This window comes from Prionailurus viverrinus, chromosome E3 (genome assembly GCF_022837055.1).
Source record: "Prionailurus viverrinus isolate Anna chromosome E3, UM_Priviv_1.0, whole genome shotgun sequence".
Lineage (NCBI taxonomy): Eukaryota > Metazoa > Chordata > Mammalia > Carnivora > Felidae > Prionailurus > Prionailurus viverrinus.
Genome location: NC_062576.1, coordinates 40575268 through 40601379, shown reverse-complemented (window position 1 = coordinate 40601379; position 26112 = coordinate 40575268). Strand labels below are relative to the sequence as shown.

Sequence of the window (26112 nt, the reverse complement as noted above, 5' to 3'; positions counted from 1 at the left end):
TGGCCTTCGGAGGTTGGCATCTTCCACTCAGCGGTATTCTCTTGAGATCGGTCCCTGTGGGTCCGTAGTTCATGCCCTTTCCTGCAGAGCAGTGTCCCCGCTGCGCCGTCCCCTGGTCTGTCCCCTGGTGAGGAACGTGGACTGTTACACAGAAGGAACTGCCCTAAACCTTCGCCTGCGGGTGTGTGTTCCGTGTCGCCTGGGCAAGTCCACAGGTGAGCGTGTGCCGCTCCGTGGGGAGATGGCGTGCCGCTCTCCAGGGACCGTCCCGGGCGCTGCCCACGCCCTGCATGCTTGGCGTGGCAGCTGTCCTGAGCCGTCCTTGGGGACGGGCAGCAGCATCTCCCGGTAGTGTTCGTGCACGTTTCCTTGGCGACGGACCACGTTGAATGTCTTGTGCTTGTTCTTCTGTCTGTGTCTGGTGATGGGCCTGCTCAAATCTCATGTCCGTTTCCTTATTACTGAGTTTAGAAAGTTCTCCAGGTGTCATCTGATGGGGAACGTGAGCAAACAGCTAGGAAAGAATTCTCGAGACGTCTTTGGTGCAAAAAGGTGATTTTATTAAAGCAGGGGGCCAGGACCCGTGGGCAGAAAAAGCCGCACTGGGGTTGTGAGGAGTGGCTGAGTATATGCTTTTAAGTTAGTGGGGGTTAGGGACAGGGTGAGTCTCTAAGGAATTTGGAAGCACGCTTTCAGGACCTGGAGGGGCTAGCTCCTGTTAGGCTAAGGTAACTTTTAGTCCTTAATCAAACAGAAACGTTAAGGCAGGAAGGCTGCCGTGAGTTCCTTGCGCAAGGTCACAGGCGTGCTCCAGGTGTTAGGGGGCTGCGGGCCGTCAAGAGGCTTACCTGAAACTGCATTTTTCTTGCCTCTGTTACCCTCCTCGCAGACACGAGCGTCGTGTCGGATAGGCGGCGGGCAACGTTTTCCCCTGGTCCGCGGCTTGTCCTGCTTTCGTGGTGTCCACGGCAGGGCGAGGTGCCCGGTCCCGCCAGGGTGCCGTCCGCCATCTCTCTGTGCAGGCCGTGACCTCTGGGTCTCGTCCGAGAACTTCGTGTGCCCGAAGGTCACGCGCCGCTGCGTGTCTTTGTATGCAAGTCTTATGGTGGGAAATTTTGGTCCGTGATACGTGACGTGCCCTTTATGCCGAGGTGGGTTTTTGTGGGCTGTGTGACCGCTTACTCCAGCTCCATCTGTTGCAAGCACTGTCCTTCCTCCCTTGGCTCTTTTGCGCCCTTGTGTGAAGCCAGGGTCGTTGCTGTGTGGGTCTGTCTCTAGGTTTCCCTTGTGTCCCCCTGCCTGATTGTCCATTCTTCCAGCAGCAGACCCTGGTTCCCACAAACAGAGCAAATGGCCCGTAAAGGTGAAGCAGGTGGGGGGGATCAGTACGGTGCCCGTGGAGAACTGCAGCTTTATTTAAGGCCGGAGCTCGTGGGGCATTTATTTAAGTGCCTTCCCATCCTTGCTTCTCATGCAGGCTTTGTTCGGTGAACTGTGGGTGTCCTTTCATTACAGATCTGTGGGACTCGGGAGCAGACGGGCTGAGGAGAGCTCTGAGGTCCCCTCTCCCTAGGATGGTTGCAGGCGGGCAGCATAGACTTAGCACGCGCTTTCTGGGTTCATCACGTGATTTTGCAGACGGGAAAGCCAGGCTCCTGTGCATGTACGTGTAGAGGAATTAGCTTGTTGCCTGTTGTGTCAAAGTGACGACAGGGGGGCGGTTTGCATGGAGCCCTCTGTGTGAACCTGTCGGAGGGCAACCTGTGAGTCTCGTGCAGACGTCGAGCCCTGGGGTGCTGCTGCCTGGCCTCCCAGAGCCGAGCTCAAGTACGGCTTTGCCCCCGCAGGCTCTGGCCTCAGGCCACTCATAGAACTTCCATTTGAGAGAATAGGGAAGGGATTGTAATCTCAGAATGTTCTGGTCCTACCAAAGGCTGCTCAATTTCACTTTAAAAAAAAAAAAAAAAAAAGGAAGTCTCAAAAGAGCAGTTTAACGGAAAATGTGATTATCGCAAGCGCAGGTGCCCCCTGGCACGGCCCCTCCCCCTCTGTGTTGTTGATTTGGCACAGACGGAATGAGAAGTGACGGGCAGAGAGGCCCGCCAGCCCCAGAGCTGTCGCTGGGGACGGGCCAGGACTGAGGCCATCTGTGGCACGCCCCCGGCCGCACGTGGCCACCTCCATTTCCCGGACTGAGATGATTATACTGCACGTGTTTGGTCTCAGTGGAGCGAGGGGCACGTTCCGCGTAGACGCCGTCTGAATCGTGCCACCTGACACAGGGGAGGAGGCCTCCTGGTGTCCCCTGGTCTCTGGGCAGCCTGCCCGTCCTCAGTGCCGCTCGTGACATCCTGCATCGGATTCCCGGCACAGGGGGCCCAGCGGTACGCTGGGGGCGCCGGGTACAGAGGCGGAGGCCACGGGCGTGTCGCTGCTGGAATCCTTGAACTTCCTGTTCTAGCGGGCTGTCTCCAGCCGTCAGCCCTGCCCCACGTCGCGCCTCCCGCTTGGCCCTAGAAACGCTCAACGGGGGGCAGTGGTGAAGTCTGCCCTTTAGGGGACCCGTGTTGGAAATTTGAGCGGCTTCCTTGCCAAGGAGGAGGGGCGTGCGGCCTTGTTTCCTCAGAGGCAGAGGCTGGGACGTGCTGTGGCGTGTGCGATGTGTGCACCCCCCAGCCGCGCCCCACTGCAGGGTGCCCTTGGCCTTCGGAGCTTCCATTTCAGGGCGATACTGTGTAAAGCTACGTGAGTGGTGTGCCAGTACGACCTTGTAAAAACGTCAGTGGTGCACACCCTCGGTGTAAAACAGAAGCGGACCCCAGCCCCCCCACCCCCTTCCCTCTCCAGAATAACTGTGCGCAGATTCCACGCGTGTCCCTCTGAGGTCGGTGCGTACAGATAGAAATCTGTCACTTTTTTCACATCCTTGGAAGCACACCGCGTGCGTTCTGTAACTTTTTCACCGAGGTTTTCTCAGAAATGGCAAGGACAGAGCAGCTCTCCTGGAGGGGGTCCCAGCCGGCCAGCATTCGAAGAACTGGTTAACGCACAGTCGTAAACGGTATACCGACCTTGACCATTTTTCCAAAATGAAAACCGCTTTCGCTCACTGGCATCGGGTAGCTCGTTACGGAGGTCCGTGTTTTGTATGGCAGCTCCAGCCAACGTGCATCCTTTGTGACTTTCCAGAGGCAGAGCGAGAGAGCAGCAGGGCCCAGGGCAGTGGCGCTGCAGCGTCTTTCGGACTTGTCCTGCCCATGCGTGACTTCACTGCTGCTTTGCAGAGCAGCCGGCCGTTATTATCTCTGGAGCATTCTAAGTGTGCTTTTTGAAAGGAGCTACCGTTGTGGTTTTCCTATTTGTCGGTTACATGGAATTACTTTAGTTTGTGTACTATATACATTTTGGCCATAGCATCCAGACGGGGTGTCACCCACAGCTGTGACAGTGTGGATGTGCCCACAGGTCAGTTCTGGAGAGCACGAACAAGTGGCGCCGTGCCTGCTGGCTGAGAGTGTCCCATACTCCCCGGGCACCACTGCCGTGGCTTACAGTGGTTTCATCGCGAGGGGGCTCAGACTTTCTCTCGCAGGACCTGAGGCGGAAGGGGAGGAGAGAAGGGCACGTGTTCGATGTCTGATGGGGGTCTCTGCGAGGTGGGTTTTCCAGGGGATGGACAGCAGCTGGTGCCACACCGGTCGCCAGGCCAGAGGGCACGCAGATGTCCTCTACAGTGTGAGGCTCGGGCAGGAAAATAGTGGGACCACCCGGGTCACGATGAGGTCTCGCCGTGCACAGCTGTGACCCTAGCAGCTTCCCGGGGACCCTCACCTGCCCAGGCTCTGTGTGTTTCGGGCACGCTGGCCCTTGTGTGTGTGCCGGGTGGGGAGCGGCCGGTCAGTTGGAGGCTTCACTGTCTCCTTGAAACTCTGTTCCCAGGGCCACCACCGTGCGCTACAAAGGGAGAAACCTGCGGATCAAAGCGCCCATGTGCCGAGCTCTGAAGAAGCTGTGTGACCCGGACGGTACGTGAACACGGACTTGGGGCAGGGGCTCGCGCGGGCTCTCGATGGACGGTTCGGAGTCTCGTGCTGGTTCAGAGTCTACTGAACGTGGTCCTGCCGGTTGGCGGCACCTGCAGTTGAAACCCCTGGTCACGGCAGCGCATCCGCATAGGAGATCAGGGTGCCCTCAGAGGCCCCGGCTCGTTCAGACCAAGTGGCAGCCGGCATCGCAGGTGACACTCTCCTGGCCCGTCACAGCCTGGTCCGTGGCTCGGGCTCCCAGATGCACAAGCGGCCACGTCGCAGTTCTCCTTCAGAACGTGGAGCCTCGCAGGCTCCCCTGCCAGTCTCGCTCTCGAGACCTCTTGAGGCTGTCTGCCCGGAGCACCTTTTCACATTTTGCACTAGCGTCCGTGTGCCCGGCTCTCATGGCCCCTTCTTGTCATAGGCTTGAGTGACGACGAGGACCAGAAGCCGGTGCGCCTGCCCCTGAAAGTCCCTGTGGAGCTGCAGCCGAGGAACAACCACGCCTGGGCCCGCGTGCAGAGCCTGGCTCAGAACCCGAGGCTCAGGTAACGTGGCTTTTGGCATCCGTGGGGAGCAGTGGGGCTCCCCCAGTGCTCTGAACGGGCCTTCGTGCTCTCTGACCCTGCGTGCGCTCACTGTGGCCCTCAGACCTGGGGTCCCACCTGGGCAGGTGCTCGTGGGCCGAGCACAGGGTGCAGGATGTGGTTCCCAGGTTGATGGCTCCAGAATCTTTCCCTTGTGTTTACCCTCAAAAGCCCTTTCCGCTCCTCTCTCGTCATCTTCCTGGACGTGTAGGTCTGATTCGTGTACGGGGCCCCGTGTTGGGTGTGCACCGTCTTCCGTTTATACCTCCTCTTTTTTGGTCGAGTCAAATTCTGTAACGTACGATTAACCGTTGGTCACTTCAAGGCATCTGACTCGGGGGCCTTGAGGACCTTCGCACAGCGTTGTATGAGTATCTCCTCCGTCTGGCTCCAGAACATTTCGGTTCCCTGAAAGGAAACATTTCACTAAATTGCCCCCCCCCCCCCGCCAGCCTCCAGCCGTCACCCATCTGCTGTCTGTCTCTAGATTTGCCTGCCAGGGACAGTTCACTAAAGACCTTGGTGCCCATGTGGTCTTAGGTCTGGCTTCTTTCAGGGAGCGGGACTTTTTTTTTTTTTTTTTTTTTAAGAGAGAGAGAGAGACACGGGGTTGGGGGACAGGGGGGAATGGGCAGACAGAGAGGGAGACACAGAATCCCAAGCAGGCTCCAGGCTCTGAGCTGTCAGCACAGGGCCCGACACGGGACTTGAACTCAAGAACCACGAGATCATGACCCGAGCCGAAGTCGGATGCTCAACGGACTGAGCCACCCAGGCGCTCCATGGGAGCAGGACTTTTTTGAGGTTTGTTTGTGTCAGGACCTCATTGTTTCCTTGTTTTAAGTTTTTTTGGTATCGATTAAGTCTGGTCAGGCCACGCTTTCTGGACCCAAAAGGTGCTAAGAGAATAGGACGGTGGGTCATATCACGGCCTGTGTCCTGAGGGAGATCTCGTACTGTGTGCAGTGGGCACAAGGGATTGCTCTTGTCTTCTTATGGTTTCGTGTGAGTTTCTAGTTATTTCAATTTAAAGCGTTCATTTTTAAGACAAGGAGTGTGTGGCCTGCTGGGGTACTGTGGGTCCGGCCCCTCTGATACCCCTTCCTCGATCCCATGGCCTCGCCTCATGGCCTCGCGCTGCCCTTCAGAAGGCCCCCTCCCTGTGTAATGGCCGCCTTGTCCTGCCTGTGATTTCTCGGCAGGATGATCGTGGAGCTCCACCGGAAGGTCTCCAGCCTCATTGAATTCTTAAAACAGAAGTGGGCGCTCCACGAAGTGCGGATCGTATCCTTTTCCTACTAAAACAAACTCGCCCAAACTCCGCGGCCCCTGCGCCTGAGGGTGGGGTCTCGCTTCTCTGGCCTGAGAGTACAGCGGGCCCACGGGGTTGCGTAGAACCAGAAGTAAACCTGTAGCCCCTTGTCCTGGGGCTCGGGTGTGAGCTCCTTCCTGTTGTCCACACTGCCGGTGGTGGCATCTGGTCCACGTGGCTCAGGGTAGGGGGCGTGCACGGCGTCCCCGCTGGCAGGCTGAGCGGCACGGCCGAGGACAGCCCCAGACTTCCTGTGTCCCGGGCTGCCCCCAGCCGGGAGGGGCTCGTTGGGTGTGACATCGGTGAGGGAGGAGGTGCCTGGCCGGTGGTCTGCTCGAGGCCCGGCACTGCCCGGTGGGGCCCACTGCTGCGGCTGCTCCTTGACCTCTGTGGCAGCGGAAGACGCTGGAGGACCGGCAGCTGCAGCACTCGCTCGCGGCGCCCGCGCAGGAGAAGGTGGCCCTGCACCTGTTCCCCGGAGAGAGCTGCACGCTGACGCCGCTCCCGGGCGTGGCCCGCGTGGTGCACTCCAAAGCCTTCTGCACAGTGCACTGGCAGGAGGGCGGCCGGTGCAGGCAGAGCGCCAGGGACACCCACACATTGCCTCCAGCGCAGATCCTGGGCATCCAGAGCGGCCAGGGCACGGCCAGGGGCCAGGTGAAGTGTCCACGGGGTGGCGCCGAGGGCAAGGGCCCCGGACGTCCCCCTCCGTCCACCGACGCCTCGCAGAGCTCCGGAGAGAGTTCCCCTGAAAGTGCCCCTGGGGAGGGGGCCGCCCCTAGCCTCGGTGGTCTAGACACTCCTGACAGGCTCCAGGATGCGGGGGCGCGGCTCGAGAAGACCCCCACGGCTGCTCCTGCAGATGGCCCCGCCCGAGAGCCCGGGGACGTGCCGTGCACCTGCGGCCAGCTCCCAGAGCTGGAGGAGGAGCTCTCCCTCCTTGACCCCTTCCCCCGCTACATGAAGTCCTGTCAGGACCTCATCATCCCCGAGCAGTGCCGATGCGCGGACTCGCGGCCCCCGGGGTGCCCCTCCCCAGAGACTCGTGGTCCTGGCAGCGCGGAGGCGGCTGACCTTGCCCGGGCCGGGGCCCCATCCCCCGTCCGGGCCCCACCGGGTGCAGAGCTTCAGTCCAGTCCCGCGCTCCAGCCAGATGTTTGCACTAAAGACTTGGCAGACGCACCCGCGGAGGAGCCCCAGGACAAGGGGAGCCCCCTGGAACCCCTGCCTCAGGGACAGCCTGCCGCCAAGCCTCCGAAGGACGTCCCTGCCAGCCGGCTCGCCCAGCAGCTCCGTGAGGAGGGCTGGAACCTGCAGACCTCCGAAAGCCTTACGCTGGCCGAAGTCTACCTCATGATGGGCAAGCCGAACAAGCTGCAGCTGGAGTACGACTGGCTGGCCGTGCTGGGCCCCGAGGGCCAGGCCCCCGGCGGGCAGACGCAGGGTCCCCGCGGCGGCTCCCCACCCCCCACCTTCCACAAGCAGCGCCTGCTCAGCTGCCTCCTGAAGCTCATCTCCACCGAGGTCAACCCCAGGCTGGTGAGTGCGCCCCGGGGCTCTTGGCGGGAGGGGAGGAGGGGGGATCGGGGTGACCCTGCGCCCCCAGGGCTCTCAGCGGGAGGGGAGGCAGGGCCCAGGGTGACCATGTGCCCCAGGGCTCTCAGATGGAGGGGGTACCGGGGGGACCATGCGCCCCAGGGCTCTCAGAGGGAGGGGAGAAGGGGGGGACCATGTGCCCCAGGGCTCTCAGCGGGAGGGGAGGCAGGGCCCAGGGTGACCATGTGCCCCGGGGCTCTCGGAGGGGGGATCGGGGGGGACCATGCGCCCCAGGGCTCTCAGAGGGAGGGGAGAAGGGGGGACCATGTGCCCCAGGGCTTTCAGCGGGAGGGGAGGAGGGACCCGGGTGACCATGTGCCCCGGGGCTCTCAGCAAGAGGGGAGGAGGGACTGGGGTGACCACAGAGGCCATGCTTCACAGAGCAGGGCTCCTGTTTGCTGCCAGGACCAGGCACTGTCCTTCGTGGCTCACACGAGGCTCCAAAGACGACAGTGACCAGTAAGCTGTGCCTTGCTAGGCATCAGTAATCATGCTGAGCCCTCACGTGCTGGCCGAGGGGACGGCGATGCAGCAGCCACTTTCAGGAGCCCAGTGGGGGTTGGGCTTCGGCTAACGTCAGGAACGTTGCGAGTTTCAGCGGAGAGAACGACAGGGCGGTTTGTGCTTTAGTGTGGCCGTCCTGGAGGACGGTGGCACAGGCTCTGAGGAGGGAGGGGGTGAGGACGGACGGGTGCTGGTTCCGCCCCACGGGGTGAGGGCTCCAGGGCTCCTCAGGAGGCTCCGTGGTGGGGTGGCTCCTAAGCCAGAGGAGTGGCCGTGACCCCCTCCTGGAGCGTCCAGTCAGCAGAGACGGGGTGGGAAGGTGCCACCGATGAGAAAGTCCGGTGGACTTTCCTGGGCCCGAGAAACAGAGTCTGCGGCAGGGGGTTCCTAAGTTGCTGTGTGGGCTCAGCGGTAGCGTGAGGGTTCGTGAGTTCCGGGCAGAACATGGTGGCCAGGAGGGAGTGGAGCTTGGGGGACAGAATGGGACTGTGGGGTCCCTGTGGACCCTTCGGTGCCAAGTCCCGTCTACACAGCACACCCGCTTCTCCTGGGCAGACGGCCCTCGGTGAGCCTCCTCCCCCCTCTCCCATTCTTCTCCCTCAGGCTCCCCATCCCCTTCCTGGCTGCATCCCTGCACGGCTTTTGCCTCTGAGAGGTGCTCCGTTAGTACGTGGAGGGTGCGAGTGGTGCCGTGGGGGAGGTGGCGCTCTCGGGTGGGTGGGAACCGGCCGGATGCTGCAGAGGCCGCATGGGTGCGGCCCGAGGGTGAGCAGCAGCCTTTAGATTTAGTGGTGTGGAGGCCGGCGACCTGCGCGCAGACAGGGGCCGTGTTTGGGTAACTGGACAGAGATGAGGAATTTAGGAAGCAATCTCAAGTTAGGGTTTTGGAGGCCTCACGGGAGGATCCTGGTGAGACAGAAGCACGTCCGGCACCCTGGGGAAGGAGGCCAAGTGAGGCCAGCTCCTGAGAAGCCTGGGGCGGCAGGGGACGCGGGTCCTGGCCTTGGCCTTGCCTGGGAGAGGAGGGAGGAGCAGCTTGGAAACACTGCAGAGAACTCAAAGCAGGGTGCTCAGACCCATGGCCCCAGGGTGGGGCCCAGCAGCCTCCACGTCTCCTGGGGGCTTGTGGGAGATGCAGGCTCTTGTGGCCCGTCTGGACCTCCGGACCCAGGCAATTCTGATACGGCTCAGGTGTGAGAACCAGCGGGCAGAGGCCTAAGCTGAGCGCGGAGACCTTGAGTGAAAGGCGGGCCGGCTGAGCCTGCGAGCAAGTGCAGCGGACGCCCGGGCCCCAGACAGCCGGGACCTCGACGGGAGGCTGCTGGGCGCGCTGTTGGCTGGTTGGATGGGGACGCTGGATAAGCCACGTGGGAGGGGACGGAGAGGGAGGGTCCCACAGAACGGGAAAGGTGGGCAGGGGCTGTGGGGGCACAGGAAGACGCAGGGTCACTGAGCAAGCAGAGGATACCAGGTTGTGCTGACAGCAGGGGACGGGGCTCCCTAATTCACAGAAAGCTCGGCCCGGTGGGCCCTGGGGGCGGTCGGGGAGGAGGTCACCAGAGTGAGGCCTGAGGTGGGCCTGAGGGCGTGTCTCCCCCCGGGGCCCCTGTGGGTCAGCAGCCCGCGCTGGGGCCTGCAGAGCCCCGAGGTTGGCATTCCGACTCCGCAGAGGGCTTTTGGACTGTGAGCGTGGTTAATTGTAGAGACTCTCCGGCTCAGGATCAGGACAGGCCGGTGCATCCCCCTCGGTCGGGCCTTTGAAACGTGGTTGGTGTCACCGGCTATCCAGCGGCTCCCTCCAGCAGCGCGAGCGCTTCGTAGGCTGGTGGGAGACCCGCTACCTTCACACATCTCTGCCTCCTGTCACCACACGAGGGGGTGGCCTGTCCGTGTCACCTACGGGCAGCGAAACCAGGAGCGGAGAATGGTTGTGCCCCTGAGGGCCTGCCCGACGGGGGGCTTTTAAAAGTGGCCTTCTGCCAAGTGATTTGGGGACGCTGCCCTTTGCCGTTGTAGAAGTGTGGTCTCTGAGCCCGTTGGTGTCCCCTAAGCTCGAGGGCATTCTCCTGCCTTCCGTTCGGGAGCACTCATCCCAGAACCATTGTTCACGGGCTGAGTTGGGCTCCTGTGGTGGCCCTTTCTGTCCCAGGCTCCAGAAGGGAACGTCAGCTCCACGGCTTCTGCGAGGCCCGCCCAGGAGGAGCAGTCCGCGACCCCGCCAGGGAAGGTGGTGACCGTCAGCTCCCGGAGCCCGCGCTGCCCGCGTAGCCAGTCCGCCCTGCGCAACAGCAAGGCCTTCTCTCCGAGCTCCGCGTCCTGCTCCTCAGGTGAGACCCGTCCGTCCCGGTGCCTTCCTGGCCGCGTGGGCCGTGTCAGCTGAGGGCACGGGGATGCCTGACGCCCGGCCCCGCTGGCCCGGTTGTTAGAGCAGAAATCCCCCCCCCGTCACGGGGAGGTGAGCACGCGCCTGGCACATAAGGCTTTGAGGTCCTGGGGCGCTCCCGGTGGGAAACAAGGGGTGGCCCGTGACAGTTGGGTCGCTTCGGGGGATCCTTGTGAGGTCAGCGGAAGCCTCTCTAACATGCTGAATCGGCGGCTGCGAGTCGGAGAAGGGTGTGTTTCCCTTCACGTGACAAGTCAGCCCTCGGGTTAAGGGATTCCCGAGCAGTTAACTCTGGCCTGCCTGTCTGCGCTGTCCCTCTGTCCCAGCTGTAACTGGGGAGCAGCTTAAGTTCGGGGTCATGACTTGGGTTACCTGGTACACGGGGCAACAGGCGTTGAGGACGGGCACATGCTGTGCGTCCTCGCCAGGTGCGAAGGGTGTCATAACGGTCCCTGTAGGTGGGTGCTCTGGCTGCAGGACCTCGGCCGTCCTGGACGTCTTGAACGTCCCTTACCAGCCGGGGTCTCTGCGTGATGACCACCAGCCCCACGCCTTGTTCTTAATCTCACCGAACAGACTTAGCGTCCTGTGCGTTAGTGGTTCTCCGGGGTTGTTTTCTGAGACGTTCTGAGCACGTCACTAGCTTCCTGTTTTCTGTGTGTTGGGAATAGCCTGCCTGTTGAATGAGAGCACCGTGTGGTGTCCTCTGGGGTGACCGAGACTGGGTCTGGTGTCCTTGCAGATGGAGGCTCAAGCGTCGATGGTGGGGCTGGCTGGTGGATGGTGTGGTCTTTTCCTGCCTTCCGTTCTGTTTTTGAAATTACATAATTCTGTGCATTCTTGGACACCTATCTCTTTCTTTCTTTTTTTTTAATGTTTATTTTTGAGACAGAGAGCATGAAACGGGGGAAGAGGGGTGGGTGGTCAGAGAGAGGGAGACAGACTCCGAAGCAGGCTCCAGGCTCCAAGCTGCCAGCACAGAGCACGACGTGGGGCTCGAACCCAGGAACCCTGAGATCATGACCTGAGCCGAAGTCGGATGCCTAACTGACTGAGCCACCCAGGCACCCTGACACCCATCTCTTTCTGAATTGGGGATCCTTCTAGACCAATACGTTTGTGGTGCCAGAGTCCAACTAGTGCCTAGAGGGCCTGTCTCTGGACTGCACGAGTAGGAGCTGAATTCCACAGATTTGTAAATGAGCTAAGGAGAGGGGACCCGTGTCCACCATGAAGTGAGGGTGCATGCAGGAAACAGCAGAGTCCCAAAGTCGTGGTTCCTAAGTAAATATTTTCTGTCCTTTTATCTCCGGGCTGTTTCTGTTGTAACAGAGATTGAGAGCCGGGACCGGTAGACCGTGGTGCGTGGCCTCGCGCAGGCGCACAGGCTGCTGGGGGCCGGCCGCCTACGCCACAGCTGCAGAACTGTATGGCCCAGCAAGCTAGCAGTTACTCTCTGACTCTTTATAGAGAGAGCTTGCCGACCTCTGGTCTACGCAAGATGGTCTGGAAGGTTCTTCCAGCTCTGAAATGTCTTTGAAGGCCTGTCTGCACTTCCTGCTGTCGATGAAAGCGGCAGAGTGCCTTTATCGATCGGCGAGGGCCAAGGTTTTACTCACAGTGGGAGCTAGAGTTCCAGGGAGAAGATAGGAAGCAGGTTTGGGGACTGAAATCGGAATAGTTGTCCCGAATTCCTTCCCAGTTCTCTTCCTGAGACCGCTCTGTTTGCGCTGGGGGTGCTGCTAGGTGAGTGGTTGTTTTGGCTCTCCTTTGGTCTCTAGGTCTGAGAAACCCGCCGAGACCCCTGTTGGTGGCTGGCCCCTCCAGCACAGGCAGCAGTGACTCAGACGGTGGCCTTTTCGCTGTCCCCACTACTTTGCCACCCAACAGCCGACACGGGAAGCTCTACTCTCCCAGTAAGGAGACAGAACTGACTTTCCGTCAGCACCTGAACTCCATCAGCGTAAGTGGGGGCGGCGCCCTGCCGGCAGAGCGGGGGGCCCTGCGTCCCGGGGGCTCTGGGGGCTCGCTCTCAGGCCCGCGCTGTCTCCTCACAGATGCAGTCGGATTTCTTCCTGCCGAAGCCCAGGAAGTTGCGGAACCGGCACCTGCGGAAGCCATTGGTGGTCCAGGTGAGGGTGCCCTTGGGAATCTGGGTGCTCCCACCCCTCGGCCTTCCTGCGGCTCCTCCTGTGAGACTGAGGCCTCGGCCCCTCCTTCCTTCCTTATGCCCGGGACGGAGTAGTAACGGGGGCTCTGACTGTGCCCCGAAGTAATGATAATCTTTGCATAGCTTGGAAAGCCCTTGCAAAACAACCAGGAAGTTGTGGGGATTTGAGTCCCAAGAGTGTCCCGGGCGGGGAAACGTTCGAGGACTGTCGGAGCCTCTGTTTATGTGTACATAGTCAGTGGAAGCAGTTGGCAAGGTGGGCGGAATGGCTCTCCTGAGCTCCTAACAGTGAGTGCCGGAGACCCCGTAGGAGCCACGTGCGGCCCCGAGGGCACAGCCCGGGAACGACAGGCCTGCGACTGCAGGGGCATTTGTACTTACAGGTAAAAAGATAAAAGGGGTGACGCTCGGATTCTGAAAAGACCGTAAGCTTAGACGTTGACCAACGTGTTACGTGAGAATAAACGCGTAGGTCTCTGTTAGTGCTGTCGTCTTCCTGTCTCGAGATGAACTTCCTTAGAAATGAGCTGACACGACAGGGCTGACGCAGAATGGTGTAGAGCGGCCCCCTCTTAGCCACGGATGCTACCCGAGCTCAGCGGGGAGCAGACGTTGTCCTGACAGCTCGTCACAAGGGCGGCAGTAGGCTCGCTGCGTCATGTGCCTGTGCCGCTCACGTGGGCGACGAGCTGAGGGACAGGAGTCCGTGCGGTGCCGAGATCCTTCGAGACCACGCTCACACGTTCCCGTTCCAGTGTATCCTCATGGTGTTACCGCGTCGTGACTCGGCGTTGTTGATTTGTTACCGTGCCTAACTTACAAACTTGATCACGGGTGTGTCCACACAGAAAAAGCCCACGCAGGGTTTGATGCCACGTGCACTTGGAGGCCTCCGGGGGGGTCTTGGAACACGTCCCCTGTGGATGTGGGAGACAGTTGTATTCCAGGTCCCGTGTGCGCCGCGCCTGGAAGCTGCGTGTCGGGTGAAGTTCGCGAGTCCTGCCCGGGGAAGCGGGAGGATGCTGGCTGGCTCGTGGGAGTCCATCCAGGACTACAGACTTGCGTGGCCTTCCGTGGCGGCTTTTAGTTTTGTGACAACTCTATCGGTTCACGATTCGCGCGGCGTAAAGGTCTGACGTGTACTGTTCAATGGCGTTAGTACGTTCCCAGGGCTGTGCGCCAGCCACCGCCGTCTAATCCCGGAACATCTTCACGTTACCTGAATTGCCCCTCCCCCCCAGACGTTGGCAGCCACGACCACCACCGGCCCACTTTCTGTCTCTGTGGATTTGCCTCCTCTGAGCGTTTCACGTAAACGGAACTGCGTGTAGTATGTGCTCTTTTGCATTTACGGTTTTATAGAAGGTGTCATTGGCACACGGCCCTGGTCTTTCGTTCCCCTGCCATCCAGGCTGCTGTCATACGCCTAGGGCAGGGCGGCGGGGCTGCTGCAGCCCCGGCATTTCCTGTCCCCCTCTCCGACGGCGCGCGTCTGAAGCGAGGCCAACACACAACCTGCACGTCTCCTTGCCGTGGAAGCGGGCTGCCCGGCTGCCTCCTGGTAGCTGAGCAGACCTGTCGGCCCTCTGTGTCGTTAGTGGCCCTGGTAGCAGCCACCTTCTCTCTGTGATGACGCCTCGGGGAGCCTTTGCGGGATAGGGAGACCACACCTGTGCACCCAGAGCCGGCAGCGTCTCGTGACACTTTGTGGTGTCAGATAGACCGCGTTCACGTTTTACTTCAGTGACTAACGGTTTCGGCAATTCCCATAATTCCCTACTAGGCGGTGGTCCGGTTGGCACTTAATTATTCACACCCAGGAGACCTAGGCCAGGAGCAGGGATGGGTGGGCAGAGTGGCGAAGGCCCTTTGCCCGTCTGCGTCGCAAGGAGCCACTTTATTTTCTTCACTGCAAACGTGAGGAGTCCCACATCTAGGGTGTGTCTCGTAACCGTCCCCGTCCAGCGCTCATGAGTTGTGCAGGACTGGGGGGGCGTTCTGGGTTAGCCTGGCATCGCTCCCCAGGGCTCTCCCCGGAGAGGCTCCAGTATTCAGGGACTTGGGATCCATGGACACAGCTGTCCTCAGGGTGCCCTGGGGGCCCTTGTATCATCAGCTCTAGTGCCGGAGCCCCCCTCGGGCCCCTCTTTCCTGGAATGTCCCCTCCAGCCCGTCACTCATCTCCTGAGTGATTCTTGGTGCCAGGGCCTCTCCATCACCTGATGACAGGGTCCTCTTCCTCCACAGAGAACACTGCTTCCTCGGCCATCTGAAAACCAGTCCCACAACGTCTGTTCCTTTTCCATCCTGTCCAATTCTTCCATAACTGGTAAGTGCCCGGCTTCACTCCTCCCCTATACCCGGCCTCGTCTTTGGGCACGCTAGACGTTTGTGCCGTTGGCTCTCGGCATGACCTCCCCAGCATTCCTCTGTGCGTCCCGTCCACAAACACCGGGTGTGCCCCCGTGTGGGCCGGGGCCATGGAGCGGCGGGCCTGGACCCCTGGCAGGTGGGGTGCGGGCAGCTTCCTTCACAGGTGGGCTCGGGGGCCCTGGCTTGGAGGCTCTGCTCGCTAGTGTCCGCGGAGCACCTGTCGTCCGCCCCCGGCAGGCATGACCTCGGCGTGTGCATGGCACGCTGCCACGGGTCTGGAAGCGCAGCAGGAGCCCTGGCTCTTTGAGGGACACTTTGTTACACAGTAGGGATGGCGAGCGGAGCTTGCACTCTGCGACGCACCCTCTAAGCCAGCCTCGATCCGCACCTGTCGGGCGCACGCGCCAGAGCGTCGATGGCTCCTCGTGCCCACTCTCAGCTGCCCCGTCCAGCGGGGGCGCCCACCTGCCGGGGCAGAGTCAGGCTGTGCGGGCGCACGTCCCCCTTTGGGCCCGCGCCGGAGGCAATATGACTGCACCCTTCCAGCGGCCTGGGGAGCATGGCGGCACTGAGTCCCGGGAGCCGGGGCTTTCTCCCCATCTGACCCCGTCTGACCCCTGTCAGACGTCAGCCAGGGTTTGGGAGGCTCAGTGCTTCCCGAAATGGTTCAGCTTCTGTCTGCGGCTTCAAAGGAAACCGTGTGCGGCCCCCTTTGTGCGGTCAGAGGGTGCAGGCCGACGCGTCTGTCTCTGTTCTTGTCCTCACAGGCAGAGGCTCGTTCCGGCCCATCCAGTCCTCCCTGACCAAAGCGGCCCTGTCTCGGCCGATTGTGCCCAAGGCCCTTCCACCCCAGGCCCCGGGCCATCTGGCCAGTAAGTTTCTGTCGTCAGCACGACAGCCTCCAAGTGAGGTTTCTGTTCTCTTCTCCTGCAGTCCTTGTGTGTGGTTACCCTTCAGGGCCTTTGGCCTTCTTGGAAATGAGGTGTGAGGGAGCCCCCTGGGGCACGTGTCAGGGTGTCCCTGGAGCCGAGGTTCGAAATGTCCTTTCTGCTGCTAGGTGCTATCGACTTGGCAGCTAAAAGTGCCGGCATCATCCCCGGGAGCCCCCTGCCTGTCTTGGACACTGAGGGCTTGTCTGGCATCTCCCCGCTCTCTTCAGACGAGGTGACCGCTACAGTCCCGGGTCAGGACTCCACCGGCACTCACCAGAACGGAGACCCCATCCCTGCCGTGGGGGTGAGTGTGTTTAGAAAGGCTTCTTCGCATCCCCACCAGCTTCTGGGATAGGTCGGTCACTTTCCAGATATGTGGGCACCAAGGCCACGGGGCTGAGGTCACGCTGGGCTCCCAGTTCTGCCTGAGGAGTGGACAGGCCCCGGTAGGCCGGAGGAGAGTGCCTGAACCAGGGAGGCCATGGCATGGGTGAGCATCGTGTGGTCCCGAGGGGAGAGCCACCAAAGAAGGCAGTGGGGACAGGCTTGCTGTGATGCGGCAGGATCCAGAGCTAAGACAGGCGTGGAGCTCTGTCTGTAGAAGTCACTCGCCCTGTCTCCCCACCTGGCCTCTGACTCCCCCCACCGCCTGTGCGCTCGGGCTTTGCTGGGACTTGGCTTGCCCTCTGAACTGGCAGACGACCCCAGGTGTGGGCGGAGGGTCACGGGCTGTCCTGGTGGTGTTGCAGGGCGCCAGCAGCCCGTTCGTCAGCGTTCCCTCGAGGCCTGAGCAGGAGCCAGTGACGGACAGTTTCCAGGTAGGATGTGCTGTCAGTTGCTGAGCACAGTGCCTGCCCCGGGACCCCTAGGCCAGGCCCCCACCCTCGGGGTCTTCCTGTGACCCTCGCCTTGCTTCTCCGGAGGTTGTGGCAAGGGCACACAGACAGCCGTTGCCGCCCGGTGGCTTTGTCCTTCCACCTGCCTCGCCCAGACAGGTGAACGTGTGTCCTCCGCCTCAGGTCCTTCCCCCTTCCCCTCCGCAAGGCGGCCTGTTTCAGATGCACCCCTGGAAGGACTAAGTGTCCTGGGCCAAGGCGGAGGAGGGTGGCAGCGGGTAGCGCCCCCCCCCCCCCGGCACTACCCCTCTGCCCGGTTTACCAGCTTTCCTGCCAGCCGCCTCCGCCAGGCCCTCCCGCGCTGCCCGCCCTGGAGTGGTTTCAGGAGAAGTGAATCCCCTGTGCGTGTTCCTCGCTGGGGAGGAAGAAGCGACCGCTCGGGTCCTCGTTTGCGGCAGTCCGCCTGTCACGTGTCACTGCTCGCGAAGCTGAGGCTGATTTTGCATTCCGTGCTCCTGACTGACCCGCTGTGTCTCCGCCCAGGGCTCACCTGTTCTCTCCTTATCTGAGCTGGCCAAGGCTCCCCTCCACAACGGGCTCCCCACACCCGTGCCCGCGCCAGAGGGCTCCAGCAGCCGCCTGTCCCCGCCCAACGTCTCCGCACTGCTGGACATCTCCCTGCCCGGCCCGCCTGAAGACGTGCTCTCGCAGGGCGAGCCCGCCACGCACATCAGCGACTCCATCATCGAGATCGCCATCAGCTCCGGCCAGTATGGTGAGGGTCGGGGCGCCCGTGTGCCCTCCTCTCCAGGTCCCCCGGGGGCCTGACCTCCTGCCAGGTGTCTGCACACTTGCTGGGCACGCTCCCGTCCTGAGTCCCCTCTGGGGTGTGGAGGGTCTGCCGCCTGTGGGGGCGGCCCCAGTGGAGGGCCTGCAGGGCCTCTGCAGCCCAAGGCTCAGAGAGGGCCTCTTTCTGGCTAACTGTGAATCCTGGTTGTGCGGGCCCTTGGAGGGTGTTGGCCTGGGGCCTTTGGGGCCCTGGCCTCCCTGGCTCCCTGGACAGCTGGTCTGCTTCTGGCTATGGATTCACACACAACTCAGCTCGCACCGTCGTGCGTTTTCCTGGTGAAGTTGGGAAGCGTGTGCCTCAGAGGGCTGGTGTCGGCACCAGTGACGGGTTGGGGTGGCCCTCAACATGGGGTCTGGCCCTGTCAGTCATAACCACAGCTACTGGGGTTGCCACCACGGGTCTCCCCTGCAGGCCAATATTGTTCATCCTCCACGGGGTCCCGCGTGGCCCCGGGTCTAGGTGCTCAGTGGTGCCCGACTGTGCCGTGCTGCTGTTGATGGCAGGTTGGGGAGGTGGGGTGCTCTCCCTCCCCCCCCGCCATCTCTGATCCGGGGTGTCTGTTGACAGGTGAGGGAGTCCCTCTTTCTCCAGCGAAGCTGAATGGCAGTGACAGTTCCAAGAGCCTTCCGTCCCCATCCAGCAGCCCCCAGCCGGACTGGATCGCCTCCCCCACCCACGACCCCCAGTGGTGCCCCAGCGACCCCACAGACTCGTCGCTCAGCAGCTTGTTTGGTGAGTGTAGGTGCCTGGGTCGTCGTCGCAGGCCAGCAGGGCGCCAGCGGGCTCCCCGTGGCACATCAGGCGGGGACTGGAGTCTAACGTCTCCGCACTGCGGCAGAAGTCCTAGAACTCCTATCCTGTTTCGGGGTGCATCCCGCGGCACTTACGCAGGGGAAATGCACATCACCGTGCCATGGCGAACGTGGACACATGTGACCTTCAGCCCAGCTGAGATGGGTGCCTCGCCCCTCAGTCTCCTGTGCCTTTCTCCGGGCCGCCCCTTATCTTGGCTCCTGCCTGCGCGGGCCTTCTGCCCTTGTTGTCGGCAGGGCCGGATGCGGCTCGGGGGGTTTTCAGTTTCCTCCCCCGTCCTCAGCGTGTTCTGAAGATGAGAGCATCGTGGGATGGGTCCCCTCCCCAGGAGCCAGGTGTTCGTATGGTGGGAGGAGCTGCTAAGGACAGCCACACCGGCCTCTGTGGCCTACACAGGAGGAGCGCCTGTGGCACGTTGGGGTCAGCGCACCCGGTGTTGAGGGCAGCCGGGCGTGCGCGTCGTCAGGGGACTGGTGGCCCCTGAAAGGGGCTGTTGTACACACGATGAGCCGGGTCGGCGCACGTGTGGGCACCAGGCCTGGTGGCCCCGAACGGTGGGGGCTCCATCGATGGCGGTACGGGTAGGCAGCGTCGATGATGAAATCGCATAGGACGGTGCGGGTGTTTGCAAGGTCAAATATAACTTATGAAGAGTTGGAGACAACCTTACACGGAGGAGAGGGTGATGACCAGACGCTGCACGGAGAGCTCTGCCAGCCTTCCCGTGTGAGAAGGGCCACGCACCACGTAACGGCTGCACCCACATGAGCATGGGGCTGATGCCGACCCCCTGCGGCCCGCAGGATCCCCCCCTTGGACGGGTCCGGGCTAGCCAGCCTCAGCATGCGTTCTCCTTCTCTCGGCAGCGAGCTTCATCTCCCCGGAGAAGAGCCGGAAGATGCTGCCGACCCCCACGGGGCCCCCCAGCGGCACCTCTCTGCTGGGCCCCAGCTTGCTGGATGGCAACTCGAGAGACTCCTTCGTGTCCAGGTCCCTGGCTGACGTCGCTGAGGTGAGTGCGCAGCCTTCGTCCAACTTCCACCACCAGCCCACCTCCCGGAGCTGGCCTTCCCCTCCAGCCGGCCCGTGTGGTGCCTGAGAGCTGCGAGTTCTCCCGACTAGGGAGGCGGCGTCCGTTCCCGCGCAGCGTCACGTGACATACCCTAAGTGACAGCTCGGCCCTGGAGGCTGGGAGCCTGGGAAGCCCTGGCGTCTGGCCAACCGCTGGGCCTCTGGGGGCAGCCCGGCCAGGGTTTGGATCTCGTTCTGTCCTACAGCAGCTGCGTGACCCGAGGCGGGAGTGCCGCTCCTCGCCGCCTTGCTTCTGGTTTTAGTCGAGTGGGCGGCAGTGGTAGGGAACCTGTCAATCGTTGCTGCCCCTCCCCGATAGACAGGGACAGTGCAGGCAGCGGTAGAGGCCCGTCATCGACGCTGCCCCCGACGGGCAGAGACAGCACGGGCAGCATTCCCCTGCGTCGTGGCAGGAGGCTGCTGGCCAGCGAAGCTGGAGAGTGGGCTCTGCTCCCCCGGGCTCCTGCCCGCATCAGGTGATGGCATACCCTCGACGTGGAGCTGAGACTCGGTCTGAGAGGCCCGTTTCATTGTCTGCTCACGAGGCTCCCCGGGTACCCGCTCCACAAGGAGCGAATGGTGTCAGCAAGCAGGTGAGGCCAGCAAGGACAGGTGCCCGTCGACGGAGTGGACACAGGTGCACTGAGCTAGTGTGGGGCATGCAGCCCTGGCGCTCAGACTGAGGCAGAGGATGTGCCTAAGAGGGAGAGAACGCCACATCTAGGTCCCCCCACCCCAAAGGGTCGAGTCAATTGTTAGGTTCTCAAGCAACACTTCTTACATACTTTCCTCTGGGACATCCAGGCGTCAGCGGTATCTCCTGGGGATTTTACAGTCAGGTTCTGGAGGGAAGGGCGCTCACGGCTGTCTCCCAGGGATCCTCAGCTTCTGTGAGTCCTCACCTGTGCCTGGAGATGTGGGGGCCTCGCAGGGAGGCTTTGCAGAGTTTCGAGCCGACCCGGGATGTGAACAGATCTTCTGCCCAGACAGAGACACAGACAGAAGAACGCCGTACCCACCCTCCCTGCACGTTTCTTAAACCCCATGGCTCTGCGGTCACGTGCGCAGCCCATTTGTCCCCTTCCCGTGTGTGCACGGACGCTTACGAGCGCTCAGCGTCCGTGCAGACAAGTGCAGCTCATGTACCCGTAGACGGCACGCCAGGACCTCGCGGTTCATAGGCGGTCCCCAGAGCAGCTCGGCAGTGTCTGGGGCTGTTAGAAGTGTAGACTCTTGGGCCCATCTTGGGCCCACCCCAGACCCACCCCAGGTTCATCCCAGGCACGTGCTAGACTGACCCCTGGTTCTTCCCAGGATCAGCCTGGGTTCATCCTAGGCCCTCTCCAGGCCCTTCTGATAAGATGTGAACAGAGGTGATGGGTGGGAGTTGTAGGTGGGAAATGTGGAGCCAGGCTGGCCCAGATTGGCAATGATGAAGCTGATGGGGGACGTACATGGAGAAGAGAGACACTATTTGCTTTACTTTTTGAAAACGAAGTTTAGTTTCTATGATAGTTCTCATAAAAAGTTTAAAGTTTACTTATTTAAGTAATGTCTTCATCGCATTGTGGGGCTTAAACTCATGACCCCAAGATCAGGAGTCACATACTCTTCCAACTGAGCTGGCCGGGCGCCTCTCATAAAAAATTTAAAATTCGATGGGGCGCCTGGGTGGCGCAGTCGGTTAAGCGTCCAACTTCAGCCAGGTCACGATCTTGCGGTCCGTGAGTTCGAGCCCCGCGTCGGGCTCTGGGCTGATGGCTCAGAGCCTGGAGCCTGTTTCCGATTCTGTGTCTCCCTCTCTCTCTGCCCTTCCCCCGTTCATGCTCTGTCTCTCTCTGTCCCATAAACGTTGAAACAAAAAAAAAAAAAATTTAAAATTCAGGTTCCTACCATAGCTGTACTCAGAGTTTTCCAAAGCCTTCTCATTCGTTCACTGTGTCATGCAATTCATTGACAAATACTTACCCGGGGCCTACTCCATGCCAGGCACTGCTCTGGGCCCTGAGTGCACAAAAGCAACGCCCCTTGCAAAGGAGGCAGACGACACACACTGACGACCGAGTCTCCTGTGTTTGTGCCCGGGGCTCTGCTCCGCACCCGCTGGTCTTTGTCCCTGTTTTCCTTCCTTTGCCCTGTCCGCCAGCTTGCTCGTGTCTTCAAGAGCCAAAGCCTGTCTTCCCCCACGGTCTTTGCACTTCTTATTTCTTTCCTGGCCATGTGTTCCCCACCCCTGTGGCCACCTGCTATCTCTGCTTCCGTCTCGTTTGCCTCGTTGCTTATTGATTGTCTCCCGTTAAGTGGTGTGTGCTGGGAACTACCACTCTGATCCCGGCCGCCAGATAGCCTGGTTAGCTGTTGTGCACACCTGTCAAGAGAGGCAGTGCTCAAAGTGACAGAATAGCTGTTGTGACATGGCTAGTTGCTGGGGGATTCTAATCTTCACTATACACACGCCAGGTTCATTGACCATCCACCGAAGTCCCCGTCATGGTGGCCATTCGCTTCCAGTCCAGCAGCCAGCCAGTCACCAGCTGACATGGTCTTCCCTTGTGTCCTCTGCCCCACAGGTTGTGGATTCCCAGCTGGTGTGCATGATGAATGAAAACAGCATCGATTACATATCTCGATTCAATGATTTGGCCCAAGAGCTAGCCATCGCCGACCCCAGCCGCCGAGAGGTCCTGTTTGATGGCAGTGGAGGTGGGCCCCCCGTCGGTGACCTGTCCCAGTGACCACACCTCGTCACTGGCAGGGCATCCTGGAGGCTGCAGAGGAGGGCTCATGTGGCTGGTGGTCCTCAACTGTGGTAGGTGTAGCCCTCTTCAGGCTAGAGAAAACACAAGCCCAGGCCCTCCAGAGGACAGTCCGAACAGAGGAACTTCTGCACCCCAGAACGCACAACACGCAGCAAGTCGTGTCCCAACGGGCAGAGGCCAGTGGTGGCGCGGGACACGAGGACGAATTCTCCGGAAGGGCCCATGTCAGCCGTGGCCATGGGGCTGGAGCAATTCCCTGCCAGCCGTGGGGTCTCCTGTTAGGGTCAGCATAGCGACCACATTTCTGCCCACGCTTCTGCCTCAGTTGTTGTGTTCGATGTTCCAGTGGGCTTTCTTTCTGAGGGAAAGGAATGGGTGTGCCTTGGCGTAGTCGCTGGTCCCAGGGAGTTGCGGCCTCCCCATTCCCTGCAGGGATGCTTCCAGCCACCGCTGCTTTCTTTCTGCCAAACCTATGCACTCTTGGGTTGCTTTCTCTGCAGAGTGATGACAGGGAGGGACAGCAGGGCATGGCCTAGGCTCTGCCTCGTGGGGTCTCTACCCTTAGCACACCCCTCAGAGGACCCTCGGATCACAGGGCGGCCTAACGGGTGCCATCACCGCAGAAACCTAGAGGTTTGTTCTGACTCAATGGGAAGGAGGAAAGAATCCTGTTTTACGCAGGTTGTGTGGACTTTTAGGGGAAAAGTTCTGCTAAACTGGTTGGAAAAAAGTTTTCCTCGTGTTTTGAGAATTAGGAGATGTCAGAGAAGAGCAGGGTTTAATGGTTTCCTTCCTGTGTTCAAGTTTCTTCCTGGCGATCTGAGTCTCTTCTTGGTCAACTAAGATGTTCTCTCTCTGTTGGGACCACACTTGAGCCTTTGCCAACGAGCTCCTGATCTGCCGGCGTGCTGCTGTCCGGCACCTGACGGCACGGGCCTTGTGGGGAGGGGTTTCTCTGCCTCAGCATCTCCTGTCCCTTCCGGGGGCTTTCGCGCAGAGCCTCCCGGGCACACAGATTTCATCCTTCACGTTATTTCCACCCCGTGGCCTTCGTCTCTCCTCTTCCCGCACGGGGAACGCAAGCAGAGGTCAGAACGCCTGGGTGTAGTCGGAGCACACAAAAACCACATCTCTCTGGTGTGCTCCCCGGCCCCGGTGACCATTTGGCATCGCTGCAGATGGTTCCGTGCCCGGTCTTCCCGCAGAGCGGAGCCAACAAGGCTCCTTTGCTTCTCGGCCTTGGGAGGCTCCACAGACAAAGCACCATGCGGCCGCATCCGTGGCGGCCGGGAGCCAGTGCTGTGGTGTTGCTCAGGTGAAACCTGCGTCCCGCCGTCCCACCTGCTGCTTCACCCTCCGCCCCGCAGCCAGGCTCTTTGGCTTCTGAAACCCGCCAGAACTGACCACCGTTTCTCTTTCCTCTTCCCGACTGGCAGCAGAATGGAGCGGCAGCCTCCCGGGCCAGCCCCGGCCCTCTACACGGGCTTCTCTCCCTGTCCGCTGTGAAGAGTTGAGGCAGCGTGAAAAGGGAGAAAAGGTCTTACACGAGCAGAGGGGATCCTCCTGATCTCACCGTCTCAGCAGACGGATGTGGCCGCTACAGGCTGCGGGCAGGGTCGTTCCCCCCGAGCAGTGGAGGAGAGCAGGCAGTTGGGCTTCCGGGCAGTAGCCTCCTTCCCTCGTCTTAAGTGTCTCTCAGAGCTCTTGCCTATAAGGAGGTTTCCCTCTTTCGGGCCTGGGTCTGGGTCCAGATAGCACCAATAAAGCCACTCTTCTGGACTCTTACAGAAAGTCCTAAAGCTCTGGAGATGTGTCAGAGAGGGACATGGCGCCCCTTTAATAAAAGATACAGATGGCATCACTTGAACCACAGCATCTTTAAACTAGTTTGTGTGGTTTTGTGATCCATCCATCCGTTTCCTGGAATTAGCGCCCTGTTGAGGTGATAAGATCAGCAGATCTGTCCCTGGGCATCTGACTTTGTTAGGTCTTTAATAGGTTAGGACACCAGACCAAGTTCAGGCCACTCATAACTCGCTTCTACTCCCACTGTCTGGGACCAGAGATGCCAAGTAACATTATAGCACTGGTGCTGGGAGCAGTGCCTGGTGGCAGTGTGCACGTTGCCAGAGACGGTAGAAGGTCTTAAGCTGCTCTCCTTAGGGGACGCCCCGAGGCAGTCTGGTGGGTAGGGTGGCACAGGTTACTCAGTGACACCTAAAAGGAGGAAAAGTAGGGATCTGGATCAGCTTTTGTAGGCCATTTAGTGTCTCCTCCCCTTGGGGGCTGGACCACAGACTCTCTGGAGTGTCATCCAGCTGGGAGGTGGGTTAATGAGGACAGTGGATGGATTCTTCTCACCTGTAATAAAGCTGACACGATTCCAGAGAATTCTGCCACTTCTGCAGCAACCAGACAGTACAAATAAGCATTTGCTCGCCACGCTAAGGGGAAGTGGCGTCGTTAGCATTAAAAGGATGAGTGTGTTTTCTCCCAGCCTAAATGGATGTGTATAAAAATAAGCAGCTAATGTTCAGGGCTGGAATTTTCAAAAGACCCAAGCAGAGGAACTTCCCTCTTCCTTTATCTTCCTCTGCCTTCCCAACGAAAGTTGTCATCTCCGTGTGAACCTCTGGCTTTCTTCGTGCATTCGAGCACATTGTAAGACCAGGGCTGTTCCTCAGAAAATCCCTCCCGAGTCAGTCTACTGCTGTCTGAGATCTTTTTTGCTGATCCATCTTCTTTAAAGATTGAGACGGGAGATAGCTGGTCTCCAGGGAGTTGGTGTGTTTGGGCCTTGATTCCTATGGTGACTATCCAGTGATGAGCATTACACTCTAGAAAATAGAGACAGAAGTCGAAGCTGGAGGCCCCACATAGGATTGTTGGTGACATTTTCCTCATCTTTCCGTATCTCCTAGGTGTAGAGTACTTGCTCAGGGAGTGGGGATATTTGAAAACATTTCATCCATTGATCTACTTGTTTTCTCACATTTCCAACTTAGCATCAGAATCCTGGAAAGGGTGTCCTTTTCAGTTTGATAGCATCTTTTAACTTGATCACAGCATGGGATCCAAACTTGTGCAAAGAAAAGTTATGGAATAAAAGATTTTGGAGACCAGTAGAGGAGGAAAGCAGCAGTTGTTTTTTTTAAGACATTGAGATCTATCAAATGCATTTGTGAGAAAATAGGGCACCTTGTCTTATGAAAAAAAAGGAAGAAACCCACCACAAACCTTTCCTGTCAGACCTCTCTGGACCCTGCAGTAATTTGTAACTCACGTTAAGTCTTGGAAGCACTACAGCAACCTGGACCCTTTGTTTTGTAACAGGATAGCTGACGCTAGAGCTATGGTCTGGGCCGCAGAACTTAACCGCTGTTTCTTTTGATAATCGTTAAGCCATATCATCTAAGGTTTCGGCTTGTTTGAGATGTGAATTTGTTTTATAGATTATAAATATACATATACAGTGTATGTATAAAGCAGAATGCCTGTCCTTCCTGATTATTTTTTGTACCATATTGTAAATTATATTATTTATTCTTTACCAATTTTGGGAATAAAAGGTGTTTTGGTTATTTAATATAATAAACAAAAGCTGTTAAACTTCTTATGTTTAAATTTCCAGTTCAACTTGTAAATCTGTTTTTATTATTGTGCATAAATACATACTAATACTTGATCTAATACTTCCCGAGTGAGCCTCTCCTTCGTGCGGTCTCCGAGTGACATCTTTGCGGCCCGGCTAGTGGGCGCTTGCCGCACGCCGGGCAGTCCCGCGCGCCTCCAGGGCGGGCGGCGGTCCCCGGCCGTGAGGCGCTTCCGGGGTGCGCGGCCCGCGCCTGCGCAAGGGGATCGGGCGGCCCTGGCGTCCGCTTCGGGTGGGGCTACGTTC

At 59.8% G+C, this 26112-nt stretch overlaps 1 protein-coding gene across 2 annotated transcripts in view; it reads left to right on the top strand.

Moving 5' to 3' along the window:
- CRAMP1 (cramped chromatin regulator homolog 1) overlaps positions 1–25906 on the top strand; it is a 57163-nt gene extending 31257 nt beyond the window's left edge. For both annotated transcript variants that reach the window (XM_047838324.1, XM_047838323.1), the window contains exons 7-21: positions 3940–4025; positions 4453–4576; positions 5818–5899; positions 6324–7466; positions 10177–10354; positions 12192–12373; positions 12468–12542; positions 14828–14909; positions 15721–15825; positions 16011–16189; positions 16635–16703; positions 17265–17496; positions 18139–18303; positions 19251–19396; positions 22026–25906. In XM_047838324.1, the coding sequence (XP_047694280.1) occupies positions 3940–4025; positions 4453–4576; positions 5818–5899; positions 6324–7466; positions 10177–10354; positions 12192–12373; positions 12468–12542; positions 14828–14909; positions 15721–15825; positions 16011–16189; positions 16635–16703; positions 17265–17496; positions 18139–18303; positions 19251–19396; positions 22026–22190 (3013 nt within the window). In that variant the 3' untranslated portion in view covers positions 22191–25906. The remainder of the gene's footprint in view (positions 1–3939; positions 4026–4452; positions 4577–5817; positions 5900–6323; positions 7467–10176; positions 10355–12191; positions 12374–12467; positions 12543–14827; positions 14910–15720; positions 15826–16010; positions 16190–16634; positions 16704–17264; positions 17497–18138; positions 18304–19250; positions 19397–22025) is intronic.
- Positions 25907–26112: the final 206 nt, after the last annotated feature.